This window comes from Eublepharis macularius, chromosome 2, assembly GCF_028583425.1.
Source record: "Eublepharis macularius isolate TG4126 chromosome 2, MPM_Emac_v1.0, whole genome shotgun sequence".
Classification (NCBI taxonomy): Eukaryota; Metazoa; Chordata; class Lepidosauria; order Squamata; family Eublepharidae; genus Eublepharis; species Eublepharis macularius.
The window spans coordinates 15,444,837-15,460,236 of record NC_072791.1 but is presented as its reverse complement, the minus strand read 5'-3'; the positions used below and the strand labels follow the sequence as shown (position 1 = coordinate 15,460,236).

General features: G+C 44.1%; 1 protein-coding gene across 2 annotated transcripts in view; it reads right to left on the bottom strand.

Annotated features, from left to right (window-relative positions):
- LOC129323834 (nesprin-2-like) overlaps positions 1–15,400 on the bottom strand; it is a 256,004-nt gene that overhangs the window by 39,277 nt on the left and 201,327 nt on the right. For both annotated transcript variants that reach the window (XM_054970582.1, XM_054970583.1), the window contains 3 exons: positions 14,886–15,041; positions 8,718–8,876; positions 7,749–7,918 (listed from right to left, as the gene is read on the bottom strand). In XM_054970582.1, coding sequence (XP_054826557.1) covers positions 7,749–7,918; positions 8,718–8,876; positions 14,886–15,041 — 485 coding nt within the window. The remainder of the gene's footprint in view (positions 1–7,748; positions 7,919–8,717; positions 8,877–14,885; positions 15,042–15,400) is intronic.

The window sequence follows — 15,400 nt, the reverse complement described above, 5'->3', positions numbered from 1 at the left end:
TAGCTGCATATGGCTGTGTGTCCAAGTCAGCAGAAACCTCTGTTTCCTGTACTCTGTAAACGGACTGCAGGATTGCCCCGTATTGTCAGCCCATTTTATGACGATAAAGAAAATAGTGCAGACAATATTCTTACCCAGTTATTCAGCCAGGAAGATAAATTAATGGAAAGGCAGTGAGATGAATGACAGGAGTTTAATGTTAAGTTTAATTAAAATGAGAATTCAGTGCAAGCATTCAATAACTTACGTGCCTTTTAAAGGTAACAATTGCTTAAATTCTTTTTACGGTAACCATATTAAGACTACTTGCCTTGCACTGGATAAGGAAGTATCCTTTAGGACCCCTGAACAAAAATTTGCTGCTATGGGCCTGCTACAGCTTCTATGCATTGAAATGATCAGCTTGCAGGTCAAACTGGATAGGGAATGACAGCAAACTATTACATAGTGAAAAAGACTGGACTATGCCTTCCCGCGTTTTTTAAATATCAGAGCTGTTCATTGTAAAATGTTATCATAATAAACATATGTTTTTACTTCAGTGGGATGATAACCAGTTTTGAATGAAAAGAAATCGATGCTTATATTTCAGTACAAGAATTATGTCAGTGCATTTACATTTGACAATGAGTAAGCGCCACTACAGTATTTCCTATTGCTGGTGAAAACGATATTAGTGATTTATTTTTTTAAATCTGCTTTTAGATCTGCTAGTCTTTTAAGGTCAATGATTACGAAAAGATTCAGAAGATACACATCAACAAAAAACATCAGGTGTAAACCTTGCGTCTGGGCCCTGCTTTTAAAATTATCATCATTATTTTAAAATGCTAAATAGGCTAATGTGCTCCTATACAAGATACATACCACTCCAGGCTTTGTGTAGATGGACTCTACTATGGCATTAATTGCAAAAATCTAACAAAACAGAAGAGACTGAGCTCTACAAATACAAGCCTTCCCATTCATTCAACAGCAGCCACTAATTTCTCCTGACAGCGGTGCGGGGAGGAAACAGTTACTTGCGGTAAGTGAGGTAGCCCGTGAATGCTATTTATCCCCCATGCTTATGGCCTGCAGTTCTCTCCCCAGCCCTCCCCTCTGCAGCTTGTCAAAGGCTCGCACACACAGCTAAAGCCCATCCCCCAAGACTGCTGCTGCACGCAGACTGACTCCAATGGCATAGCATGCTTCTATTGTTGATGATCAAAAATGCACTTACTGTGTATAAGGAAAAACCATTCCTCAGCTTATCAAATCCAAAAGCTGCAGGGATAGCATCTGGGCGAGCAGAGCCGCTCAGGGAAGAGGAAACCCCTCCTTCACCAACACTCTATTTAATATCGTTGCCTTAGCATCTTCCATAGGAAGGAGGGGGGAAAACCCGTGGATCTTTCCCTTCTTCTTCCTCCTGTCTGTGCCCCCAGGCAGGGAGTCAGAGCATGCCTAAACACACACACAAACACACACACACTCACATCCCCTCCTCCCGCTGGAATTGCACTTCTGCATTAAAAAAAAGCTACCTTCCCTCCTTTCCCCTCCTATTCTGACCTGTCAGTATCACAAATGTTATTTCTCTCAGTGCTTGAAACCCAATAAAAATCCTTCAGTTTGACAGATCGAGGGGGGGGGGGAATCAAAGGCAAAGGGAGCGAGTGATCTTGAGAGTTTGCTAGAGAGTGGATAATGAAAAAAATCTTCCAGAATTTCAAACCAAAAATAAATAAATAAAATTAAGAAGTTAGAAAAATCATAAAAACAAGATGGCACCATCAAATTCCTAAAGTAAGGAAGAGAACTGGGACAGGTCAGTGTTTCTGCATCAGTTTCAGACATCTATATATCTAATTCTCAACACGGTCAAATCTGTGGATACCTAAATCCGGAGACTGGAGCTGCAAACATTCAAGACAGATCTTACTACAAACCTGAAAAACACCCCAGGTTTGTGGAAAAATCTGAAATATTAAAAAAAAAGTACACCGAGGAGCTAAACTCAACTGATAAAAGGAGCACCTGAAGATTTAAGAAATGGGTGCCCACAATGGCCATTCCTAGGCAACCACAACAACACGGCTAGGCTTCCAGGCTTGGTTTATGTCAGTAAAAGGTAGGGGGAGGAGCAAGGCCATTTCTGAGGTTGTTTTGCCCTCTGAGGAAGAACTCATTGGGGCCAGCAGTGACCACTGGATGACCTGCTACTATAAGACTTGCATGGCTCACACAGGCCCAGGTTAGTTTCCAACTAGGATTTTGAATCTGCATTCTGCCATGGAAACTCACTGGGAGACCTGTGGCCAGTTACACATTCTCAGCCTAATTTACCTCATAGGCAGGGAGGAATTGGCAATGAAGAGCACCAGAACTCTTCCTGGTTCATCCCCCTCCCCAACCTGGGCTGGGCCTGCCATGTTAGTAGTTGGCATTCCCTACATGGTACATAGTCAACACCAGTATCAAGTTTGAAAAACTTATTTCTTAAAGTGCAAAAGTGCTACAGGTATAGTCAATAATTATCAGTATCAAAAATATCGTATAAACACAATAATAAATAGGTAACAAGAGTAATGACGACCAAGATACAAAGTATAACAATAAATAGGTTCCAGCGGCAATCTCTGCTGGTTAGGCAGTAATCATACAGGGTGGCTGTTTTCTCTTACTGCAGATAACAATATTCTCAAGCAGAGGTTGCTTCCTGGATCTGAGGCAAGTAACAATTGTATACTCTCATAATAGTCGGTGTAGTAAATATGTCTTCTGTAGGGTTCCCAGGTCCTTATACCCTCTCAGCTGGGGGAGGGGGGACCTGGCACTTACCTCATGCTGGTGGCGTGGTCTTTGTTCAAGCACATGCACGCTCTGATGTCACTCCTGGAAGTGACGCTGTCACACCAGCCACAGGAACTCCGTGCAGGGCCGATTCAGCCTGTTTGAGGCCAAAACTGGCCCCAAACGAAGGACAGGAGCGCTCCCAAGGCTGGTGCGATGACGTCACTCCCAGGAGTGATGTCATTGCACACCCTGGGAGTGTGCACGCTGCATGTCTTCCTGGGATGCCTGCAGGTGATGGGTAACCTCTGCCACCTCCTGCCAATCGCTGGCGGATTGTTGGGCAAGGGTGCAAATCCCCAGGAGTTTGCCCATCACCAGCAGGCACCTGGGAACCCTATGCCATAGGCCTGGTGGAACATCTCCGTATTACAAGCCTGGTGAAACTGTAATAAATCCTGCAGGGCCCTGGTCTCAATGGAGAGAGCATTCCACCTGGTCCTAGTTGAGGCTTGGCGGACATCTTTAGAGCCAGGGATCACTAGAAGATGTTTATCAGCTGGAGAGCCCTCCGGGGAATATACGGTGACAGGCTTATGAATATGGCAATATCATAAGCCCCTCTCTTCATGTGTTTTAAACACAGAAACATTGCTTAAGCAAGGCAGGAAATGGATGTCAGACCCAGCTGGGAACTCGAAAATTAGTGATATGTGAGTCACTAGGCGAGACTAGCTTTCAGCCCCATGCCCTAGAGATGTCCAAAGATCCTAAGATAATAGGGTCTTCCAGGAGTTCCTAAGTTAATCCCCACAACACACCCTTCTGATATTTTCCTTATCCATTCTCCCATTCGGGCTACTCAGGGCTCTGATAGCCTCACTCATCCAGCGATCGCGGGTCATCAATAACTTTAGCTTTACCCAGGAAGGCTTAATCAAACCTTCCCAGTTTCATTGTCTCACCCTGAAGACAGCTTTCCAGTTCTTTGTCTCACCCCGGAGATGACCATTAAGCTATTGTTTTGGGGCAGAAGATACAATCTTGCCCCAGGGTATGCAGCATTCTAATCTGGAGAACCGGGTTTGATTCCCTACTCCTCCTCTTGAAGCCAGCTGTGTGACCTTGGATCAGTCACAGCTCTCTCAGAGCTCTCTCAGCCCCACCCACCTCACAGGATGATTTTCGTGAAAATAATAATAACACTTTGTAAACCGTTCTGAATGTGGCATTAAGTTGTCCTGAAGGGCGGTATATAAATCGAATGTTGCTGTTATTATTATTAGCCATTTTATTTTCAGTCCTTTTCCTAATAATCCCTAACATGGAGTTTACCCTTTTCACACGAGTCAACATTTGCATTGAGCAATTCACTACAGACCCAAGATCTTTTTCCTTCTCTGTCTCGGCCACTTCAGACCCTATTAGCATCCTGCACTATCCAATATCCAGAAGTTTACGTAGTATTCCAACTCCGGCCACACTAGAGATCTATGCAAGGGCATTTTCAGTTCTGGCACTTTTATTTTTAAACAATGTTCTGTGAAACAGCCTTCAAAGAAATTCATTTGCATATATCGCTGTTCAAACAGAACAGATGTCCACATATTTCTGTTGTTATGATTTTGCTCTCCAGTCACATCAAGTTCCCAGCACCTTTCCTAGATAGACACACATCCTAGTCCAGCTGTTAAGTTGTATAGACAAAGCGTCTGTGAACAACACAAGCCAAGCATGTGCAAGCACAATGGAAGCACTCAAAAGGACCCCTGTTCAACGGATGCCATATGGCATAGCTGAGCTTGTCTGCCTGAACCAAAGGAAGCGTCTCAAAGGCTAAACGGAGAGCTCTCCCTAATTTGCCCATCTGCCTCAGACTGTTTATGGGTTTAAGGTGAAGCAAGATGTTTACTGCAATGTGTTTACTTCCACTGTGGCCTGCTTAGTTTTTCTGACTGATTTCGCTGCCATTTAAATGTTTGCAAGTGGCAACTTTGTTTTTACTGTGTCAATGTCTAATACCATTCAGATACAGCAGTGGTAGAACGCATTATGTTGAAAATTTATACTCTGCCTTTCTGCCCTTACAAGGGCCACCCAGGTGGCTAACAAATTAAAACATACATAATAAAATCACGTCAAAAAACAAAACAAGAAAGCAGATCACTAAAACAATTCAGATCAAAACTAAGATGCATGCAAAAACATAAAAACAGCAGTTTACATTGAGCAGAAGGAGGGATCATGAGGGAACACCAAATGAAACCAAAAACGGTCTTCATCCACCTACGCAAGATGGGGACTGGCGAATTTCCCTGGAAAGAATTCCAGGGTTCGGGTGCCATGGCCCTCAATTAAGAAGGCTCCTTCGAGAGGGGGCCGTTCTCTGGCTTCATATCCCAAGAAGGCGAATGCAAACGCTTCCATCCTTTCAGGCTAGGGTCTAATCAGGGCCACCCCACTTGTGTAAACCTGGGCTGTCATTAATAGACTCAAATGTACTTTCAAATATTATGCTACAATGAATGCCTGAATTCTGGTAACGGTTGATATTCACATATGAATTCTACTATTGCTGCAAATTTGATGGCTGTTGAAAACACTGGTTGATCACCTAAACACTTACTTCCTTACTTACATTGTTTATACCACACCTTTCTCTTCAATGAGGAACCAAGGTGGCATACATAATTCTCTTACCCTTCATTTCATGCACACAACAACCCTGTAAGAATGTTAGGCTGAGAGCGTGTGATTGGCCTAAGGTCACCCAACCAGAGTGGGGATTTGAACCTGCTTCTCCCAGATCCTATTCCAACACTCTTAACTCATTCACCTGCTTATGCCAGAGAAGTGTGAAAATAAAGATCGATTTTGAGATTTTCACAGAATTCACTGGGGACGGTAACTTTCACATATGATAGTCCATATTCTCTGAATTTTGGACATTCGCTATGGCATACCACTTTCAAACAGTATGTGTGCCAAATGAGCAAGGCGTTTCCTCACATGTTACTTTAGTAATCTGCACAGCAAACCTGTGAGGTGGACCAAAATATTATCCCCAAGTGCGAAACTGGGGGCGAGAAATAATAGCATATCTAAAGATCACCTGTTCTTGTTTCTGTCCTTCAGTCTTAAATTTCTGACAGTGTTAAACCTTAAGACAATTTAAGGATTTATCAGTGTTGCAGGTCTCCTGGGAAAAGTTGAATTAGAAATTTTCAGAAAATTTTCTGATTCAGACTTAAATAATGTTATCAAAAGAAGACAAATATACCATGTGCAAATCTGGACAGTGTAGAAGCACTGGCTCAGGCTTTCTATTGCACATTTAGCCCAATTAACACGATTGATTTGCAGCACAACAGCCCCAACAACTATAGACGATATGTACATTTGTGGGTGGAAATTTTTCCATTAAAAAAATATAGCACTGGAAAAATTTCTGGAAAATTTTCTGCCCCATGTCAATGGGATTATTCTAAGCATTCAGTCATAAAGACTATTCACACATGATGCAAGTTTGCTCAGGAGGAAACTGTGGCCTTTAATGGTTCCCTCACCAGGGTACATGTGTCGTATTCATACTTCGTATTTTTAGGTGTACACACAAAACCACTTCTGTTTGCAGGCCCTTGATGCATTTTAATCTAGCTTTAGTCAGATATTTGGGACTGGAATAGAACTGATTATCTTTGCTTACAGTCAGGTAATGGCAATCCATCGCTGCTGATACTCTTAGACTTACTAGCAGCATTTCACATAGTCAACCACGATATTTTTGGATCAACTGAGATCAATGTTTGGGATAAAAGGGACAATCCTCAGCTGGTTTTGTTTTTTCCTGGCTGGCAGGAAACAAAGTTACCGTAGGAAAGGCAGAGTAGGCTGGTCGGGCCCGATATGTGGAGTATCCCACGGATCTCTTTTAGCCCTTCTGCTCTGTAATCTTTATTTAAGATCACTGACCAAAATCATCAGAAGCTTTGAAGTGGGTGGTTACCAAAATGCTAATGATAATTAGCTTCATTATCCAGGCCTCTGGAGGCATTTTCTGTGGTGGGCCCCGTCCTTTGGAACAGCCTGCCAGAGTGGTTGAGGAGGGTGCCTTCACCTACTACTTTGAGGAAGGTATGTAAAGCAGTCCTCTTCCAGTGAGCACTTGGTGGAGGGCGCTCGTTCTACTCTTGAGCACTTATAACAACAACAACAACAACAACATTGTGCTTATACACTGCCCTTCTGGACAGATTAATGTCCACTCAGAGAAGTGAACATTACTATTATCCCCACAATACAGCTGGAGAGTTCAGGCTGAGAGGACTGGCTTACCCAAGGCCACCTGCAGAGTTCATGGCAGTAGTGGGAGTCGAACTGGCAAAGCGCAATCCAACCACTTAACCACTATGCCACAGCAATTATAATTTGTGTCCTTGCAACTTGTATTGTTAGCTACCTTGAGCCTGAGGAGATAAAGTGGGACAGAAAATGTTACAAAGAACGAAAGAAAGAAAGAAAGAAAGAAAGAAAGAAAGAAAGAAAGAAAGAACGAAAGAAAGAACGAAAGAAAGAACGAAAGAAAGAAAGAAAAAGAAAGTTTATCCACTTCTAACATTTCAGCCTTTTCTCCAAAGAAGTCAGAGAGGCATACATGGCTCTTTCCTCTCTCACTTTGTCCTCACACATCACTACGAGGTAGGTTAGACTGAAAGAGAATGCTGAGCCCAAGGCCAAGCCGGTGAGCTTCACAGATGAATGGGGGGTTTGAAGCCCAGGTCTCCCAGAGAGCAGCCCAACACTCAATCAGTACACCACACGGGCTCATGACGATGTACGCCTCACAATATAATGAATGAAGTAGCCCTAAGACCTTCATGCCCTTTGCATTTTGCATACAATCATTTGCATTTGATGTCCTGTTTCCAGTCTACTACCAAATGACGAAGCCCATCTTTCTTCCGTTTCCTTACCGTCCTCCAATGACATCAAAGAGATGCTGCCAGCGATCATTGATTTTGTTAAGTTTCTCATCAATTTCCACCACCCGGCTCTTGTTGCTGGCCTTTATCAGCTGGTCACCCATCTGCTTTAGAGGAACTAGTTTGTTTTCGCTGAACTGGTTGATTTCCTCCATGCAGTCCTGACATAAAAAAGGGGGTGGGCATTGTTCATGTTATCATCGTTCATAACAGTAAAGTTATACTTCTGAAGACCAAGAAAAAATACATTTCCACATTGAGCAACTGTACTTTCAGTGAAGGAAAAGGTAGGATTGATAGAATATGATACGCTTCTACAGACAGACAATTCAGTTGTGATTTGTCTATATCTGTAGTGAAAGTGGACTCAACTGAACTATGGCTGTTTACATGTAAAGCAACCATCAGACTCTCCTCATTTCAGTTCTAAACTGCTTTGAAGGCGAAGACTGGGCAGAAAAGTGAGATATAAATTTTGTAAGCCAATAATAAACAAACACCATCTGATGCAACCACAAATTGAACTCCAAGTATTGTTCCTCTCTAACTGCTTTTGCAAAAGTCTTCCTTTCATAGCATAGGGAGGTTGCCATTATGTCTAACAGACTGTGGAATAGTCAGTGATAAAAAGCTTAGATATCGTTACTGTCCCACTTGCACGTGCTTACCTACATTTGTGGCCTGAAAAAAGGGAGGGGGGGGAACCCGTGAGCTCTCTATCTGGTCTCTTGGAGGCAATTCTGACTCACCACAAAAGACCAGGCAAAGAGTTACCAGTCTAGATGTGGACAAATCAGAGGGCCAAAATTAAAAACATTTTAAGCACACTGTGAACCAGACTCTCGAAGCTATGGTGTTGTAAGCGCCACTTGGCACATGCTGGCCCTTTTGCGCCCTTCCTGGCACATGCTAGGCTGTGGTTCAAATGATAAGGGCACAGTATCACAAACGCCTGCTCACCTTCTGCAATTTATCTATCATATCCTCGATACTGATGTCTGCCGACTGCAGTACTTTGCTTTCCATTTGTACCAGCCAAGCACAGAGTTCCTTGTTCTTTTCGTTAAACACTGTCCAGGCATTGAGTCGGTCCTCTATTTCTTGCTTGCGCAGAGAAACCTACGGAAGGAGATAGGCATGGCAGCTATTCTTGCACATCTCAAGAGGCAAACAAAATCTGCAAATACAATTCCTAAACAGATCGTGAGAGGGAGGGCAGGAAGAGTTACATCAGTGCTTAGTTCTTGTGGCCCCTTCTTACATGCCCAGGGTAATACCAATCTCCAGGGGTCATTTCGTAGAAAGAGCTGGAGGAACTCATTAGCATAACTCATTAGCATAACTTATCAGCATATGCCACGCCCCTTGCCATCACCAGAAGTGTCATTAGCATAACTGATTTACATATGCCACACCCCCTGACATCACCTATCCTGGCTGTTTTGGACCCAATCCTGGCCATTCAGGGCCAAAATTGGGCCCAAAATGGCAAAAAGGGGCTGAAAATGGCCAAAAAGGAGCCCAAAATGGTCAGGATCAGGCTGCTGCTGAGTGGGAGAGTGGTCTACCACCTGTCAGAGGCCAAATCTGGGCCGTTTCGGCCCCAATCCAGGCTGAAATGGGCCCCAAATGGCCGAGAGTCAGGGGGGCGGGGCCACCTGACATGTGACCTCTTTGGGGAACTGCCGGAACTGTGTTCCTGTGTGTTCCCCCTCGAAATGAGCCCTGCCAATCTCCATTTTGGGGTCAGGAAGCAATTTTTTCCAGGCCAGTTTGGCCAGGGATCCAGGAGGGGGAGGTAATTGTGAATTTCCCGCACTGTGCAGGGGGTTCGACTAGATGACTCTGGAGATCCCTTCAAAGTCTATGATTCTATACATTCAAAGGTTTGCATTGTTGAAGACAATGTTTCCTTCCAATAACAGATCTCAGTTTCATGGCAGCTTTCTCAAGCCATTGTTATTTTTTTATACAACAAATGCACTATCTTTTCCCTTTTAAAAAAATAGCAGCCACTATTTTGTCCCACCTGGTTGGGCTATGTGGTGCAAACACGATCCAAAAAAACAAAAAAAATTGCGACTTGAATAATTTTTCCACTAATGGAAGAGGGGGACAATGATTTGTTTCGCCACTTTCTAATGCTGCTGCAGAGCCCCAGTTTGCCCCTCATCCTGTTCTAGAGGGTTCGCCATCCCTAGGAGCAGCATCTGGGGTGATCATTAAACTTCAGCAGGAGGGCAGATGACAGGAAAGTTCTGTTCCACTGACAGAAATGCCTTCTGTTAGCAGAAACTTGAGCTGGGATCCAACCTGTCTCATACTGATGCTACTCATCTCAGACTGGTGGTTGATGAATACATGTATCGCCATGGTGTGCATCTCTGGACAATTCACAGTCACTTCCCTACCTGTGTTTTCAGACAGCAACTGATGAAGAGCAAGGCAAGAAGAGGACTTCTATCTCTAATTCTAAATGGGGAACTCCCAAGTCATGCAGAAAAGAATTCACTTTAAATTTGCATGGTGGACGGGGGGAGGGAAGAACTTTGGGAAGCACATTTTCGACTTTGCTAAAAGTATTGTTCTTTCTTCCTGCTAAATGAGCGGAGAGGAGCTGAGCATGCATTCTAAGATGCGTGACAACATCACAACATGAATTTCTTAACCCATGCTAACCAATGAGATAGGGTAGATCAAGATGGGTAGCCATGTTAGTCTGTCTGTAGCATTAGAAAAGAGCAAGAGTCCAGTAGCAACTATAAGACTAACAAAATTTGTGGTAGGGTGTGAGCTTTCGTGAGTCACTGCTGAAGAAGTGAACTGTGACTCATGAAAGCTCATCGCTTACCACAAATTGTGTTAGTCTTACAGGTGCTACTGGACTCTGAGAAAGGGGACCCTACCTGGGTAGAAAAGCAGCATGCAAATACTTTAAAATAAAATAAATTAGAGAATACACAATACTTGTGTTACAAAATGGAATGTCTTTCATTGAATATTACAGAGGAAAATAAGAAAAATAAGGCAATAAGCCAATAAGTTACATAATGGCATTGTGTTTAGACTGGGAGCAGTGGGAGATGTGATGTCAAAATGTAACTGACTTATGGAGACCCTATCATGGAGTTTAAAAGCCAAGAGAAAAACAGGTGGTTCACCATTGCCTGGCTCTGCATAGCAACCCTCCTCTTTCCTGGTGGTCTCCCATGCAAGTACTAACCACAGCTGACTCTGCTTAGCTTCTGAGACCTGACGAGACTGAGCTAGCCCTGCCAACATGTCCTGCTGAGTGGGAAAGACCTGGGTTCAAATTTGCCACAAAGCTCGCTGTCAGGAGTCACTCTCTCTCAGCCTAATTTCCTCACAGGCTAGTTATGAGAAAGGGAGCACCACAAGGCACTGCTCTGAGTCCCTCGCATGTACTAGACAGGCTGCCGTTTTTGCTGGCAGCCATACGTTTTGCGTAATGTGCTCTTCCATCTGGAGAGCGCTGCCGTTCTCGTATATTCCTTTGTCCCGTGTCGATGATTTTAGCCCTGCCTGTAGCTAACCCCCTGACCTACCCAGACCTCCCCTTGAATACGCCTGCTCCCCTTGTTTCCCCACCTCTTCCCGCAAGAGCATCTGGCTGGTGAATTCCGTGGGGCTCCAGGACAGCTGCACAGCCTCATTTGTAAACGCTTACAGAGGCCGGAGCTTTTCACCCATTGTTTGGGAAACAGCGTGCTTCTCTTTGACTCTCCAGCTTAGGCTTCTCACTCTGACAGTAAATGGGGTGTGCTCATTGTTACCTTTTGTATATAGGACAATTCAGGGGTAAATATTTTTTTCAACGGGGCCACCGCAAGAGTTTGACACATCTATCTGAAGTGTTTGTTTGAAGGTGTCTGATTTGCAGAGCAGCTGGCCAGCTGCAACAGGGCTGAATGGAGGGTGGGGTTTGGATCTCTGCCACAGACTGTTTGGGGCATTGAAGTTTGTACAATGCGGGCTTTTCTCACAAGTTTGTTGTAGAGTCCAACCATAAAGGTAAAGCACTTAGCAAATGAAAAAAAAAATTATTTTACAAGAGTATAGTAGGGATGGAACCGGCCTTGGTTAAAAATGGATCTGATTCAATGGCATACAATGAAGAGCACCCATAAGACTAACAAAATTTATGATAGGGTATGAGCTTTCGTGAGCCACAGCTCACTTCTTGGTATCTGAAGAAGTGAACTGTGGCTCACGAAAGCTCATACCTACCACAAATTTTGTTAGTCTTATGGGTGCTACTGGACTCATGCTCTTTTCTGCTGCTACAGGCAGACTAACACGGCTACCCATCTTGATCTATATGATGAAGAAAATTTGGAACGGCAAGGGCTTCCGTCTCAGTATTTGTAATGGAGCTATGAGCTGGGATACTTAGCTACCATTTCATTCTTTTCTTTTCATCCTTAAGCCACTGTGGTACAGGACAGTATAAACAAGATATATGCCCAACTAATAGTGCAATCTTATGCAGAGTTACTCCAGTCTAAGGGCCAAACTACAAGTGACAAATGACACAGGTTGGACACTTGCCAGCTTCCCTCAAGTTTTGATGGGAAATGTAGGCAGCTTGGCGGAATGTTGGACAAGTGACGGTTGAAAAGTCCATCGGACAGCAGTCGGAGAGCCAAGCTGCAAGATGAGGATGCCTACATTTCCCATTGAGGGAAGCTGACAAGTGTCCAACCTGTGTCATTCGTCCCTTGTAGCTTGGCCCTAAGTCTTCAATAGGCTTAGAGCACCTCTCTGAAATGCTGAAGAGCCAGCATGGGGCGGTGGCTAGAGGCTCTGGGAGGAAGGGGCTCAAATCCCCACTCGGCTTGCTGGGTGACCTTGGGCCGTCACTCTCTTTAAGCCTAGCCTACCTCACAGGTTTGTTCTTGTGAGGATCAAATAGTTGAGGGGACAAAGCTGTCAAGAGCCACCTTGAGTCCCCATTGGGGAGAAAAGCAGGGTATAAAGAAAGAAACAGACATGTTGATTTAACGCTTTCAGTGCAAAGAAAACAAAGACAACGGTTGGTCCTGTTTTAGCGCTGTCCCCAAGGAAGTGGCTGCGGTGGCCCCAAACGGTAATAACACCTCCCCACCCTGAGCTGTTTCATGAGGCCATGATAAGCACTGCAATGCACACGAGAATACACATTCAGAAGCCTCAACTTGAGGTATTTTTTAAAAAACGACAATTCTGCAACTTCCTTTGCCTGGGATTTAGGATTAGATCGAGCTATTGTAAAGCCTTTATATGCCCACATGCTACTGGCCACACACATTCGGCTTGTCAAATCGTATCAAGGCTAAATCGTAATCTGGCGCACAGGGATCAGGATCCAAGGATTTATTGCTTGTTATTTCAGTTCATTTCTTTGGTGTGCTGGTACGGCATTGCGCTGAACATCCAGTCGGGACGTCTCCGATTTAACGGCCCATGAACTTGCTAGATGGTGTGAAGAAGAGCTGTTCTTGCCCAGCCCATCAGCAAAATGGGAATGACCTTCTTTAGAGGGACACTGTCACAATTACAGTACCATCTGAGCCAAAACCGAAATCCACATAGTTTTTATCAAAGCCTATCAAAATGGCAGAAAACAGTATGCAAGCAGTCATCATCAGCTTGAGAACTCTTTGTCAAGCTGGGTGTAGAGCTGTCAACAAGCCCGAAGAAAAACGTCCTGTCCCTTTAAAAGTGACATCTGAAGCTTTTTATGGCATGAAGGTGAATAACATCCCTTGGTAAGTAACATCGTATTAAGCCTCCATTAAAGGGATAGGATGTTTTGTCTCCGGGCAGCTGGCAACTCTAGCTTGGGGTTTGATTGCATCTTTTCTTCTCCTTTGCCACTGAAAGAAAAACCCAGCCTGATGCAGAGCTAGAGAACTCAAAACTTTGCACGCTTTTTCCTGTCATTTTGATCGGCCTTAACAAAGGAACATTCAAGACGGCATTTGTTTTTGGTCTTTATAGGGACAGTTTAAGTTCCTTGAACATTCCAAAGTGCTCTGTAAATGCTAAGTATTGTTCCTTTTTGCTAGTAAATCCCTATATATTTCCATAGCATATTCCCATAACAAGTCTATGCCATCTAGTATTCCGTATCTCCTCTGCCCCTTGGAGGGTGGGGGCAGAAGTTGGCAGACAGATGTGAACAATAGTTAGCATTGTTCCAGCTCTGTGTCAGATTTCTGTTTGTTTTCAGATTTCTGCACTCTAAACTCTATTGCATTCTTCACTGGCTCTCCCAGGCGTTGATCATATTGACTTACACTGTGTAAACTGCCTTGAGTCTCAGTGAGAAAGGTAGACTATAAATGATGTAAATGAAGCTTAAGACATGCTAAGGTTAGCAAAAGTGTCACCCCTAGTGTGTTCCACCTGGAAGTGAGGCTGCAGTGGTCTTATGGTCAGAAATCTATACAACTGACCCAGGGAGCGGAAGCCACGAGCGCTACAGAATGATCTGGAGGTAAACTGAATGAATGTAACTGCAGGCTGCCCAAGGCCACAGAAATGCATTTACACTAATAAAAAGAAATTGCTGTGACCGTTGTTGGCATGTTTGCAGACTCTTTCCGCAAGGCATTCATCGGCTAATCTCTCTCTCTCTGTAATTCAGTGTGACAAGCTCAGCTGCCCCTGAAACTGAAGCTGTGTTGCCACCTGAGAATCTTAGAGACAAAACAGAGGATCCTGAATAATAACTCCACACTGTTGTTTCCATACCACCACCCCTTCCAAATCCTTTCACTCCAGGCCATTTCTATTTAACCCTTCCACAGCCTGCCTGTTTCTTTACATTTCAAACAAAGACATCTGAAACCACGCTTGTTTTCTTCCCCCCAAAAACTTCTAGGACACATTATGGGAACAAAAGAGGGGGGTGGATGCTTCCCCCCCCATACACTGTTGCTTAGCCATGACAAATTACATTTGCAGACAGTGTTACATAGATATATTTTTTAAAACTTCAGGATTTTCTCACTAACTCTCTTGCATGCTTTTGTGCAAAAATGAAGGGCGTGAATGACATTCTCTCCCTTTTTTAGTGCTGCCATTATTAAAACCCGGCCAGGAACTGCCCCTTGCGCCACTTACGCGGAGGCAGAGCTCTTCCCACTGCCTGTGCAAATTCTGGACTTGCTCTCTGAGGACCATCACATCTTCCGCAAGGAGACAGTGAGCCAGGTCGGCCTTCACGGTGCCAAGGTCTTGCAGGCTTCGGTTCCAGCTGGCCAGGGACTTCTCCAGCTCCTGCATTGAAAAACCAAGGGACAAAAAAACTCTAACAACAACCTTTTCGGGCTAGCTCCTGGATTGTGTGTCTGTTTCCTCTTGCAAACCTTTTGGTTAATCCTATGATTGGCCTGCGGGGGAGGGGAGGGGGAAAGGAAGAGAGGAATTTGCATACATAAGGAGGCCAGAGAAGAATCAGGGAGTTTGTGGCCAACATCCTGCATCTTATTTGTTTGTGGTTCTCTTTTCCCATCCATTTCCTAACTGAAACTAAAGCAAAGGGAAAGGGAAGGCCTAATGATTGGAGATTTAACAACCGTGAACAAATGCATTCTGGAATAAGGCTTCCCTTTCAACGGGCATTATAAGATTTGACA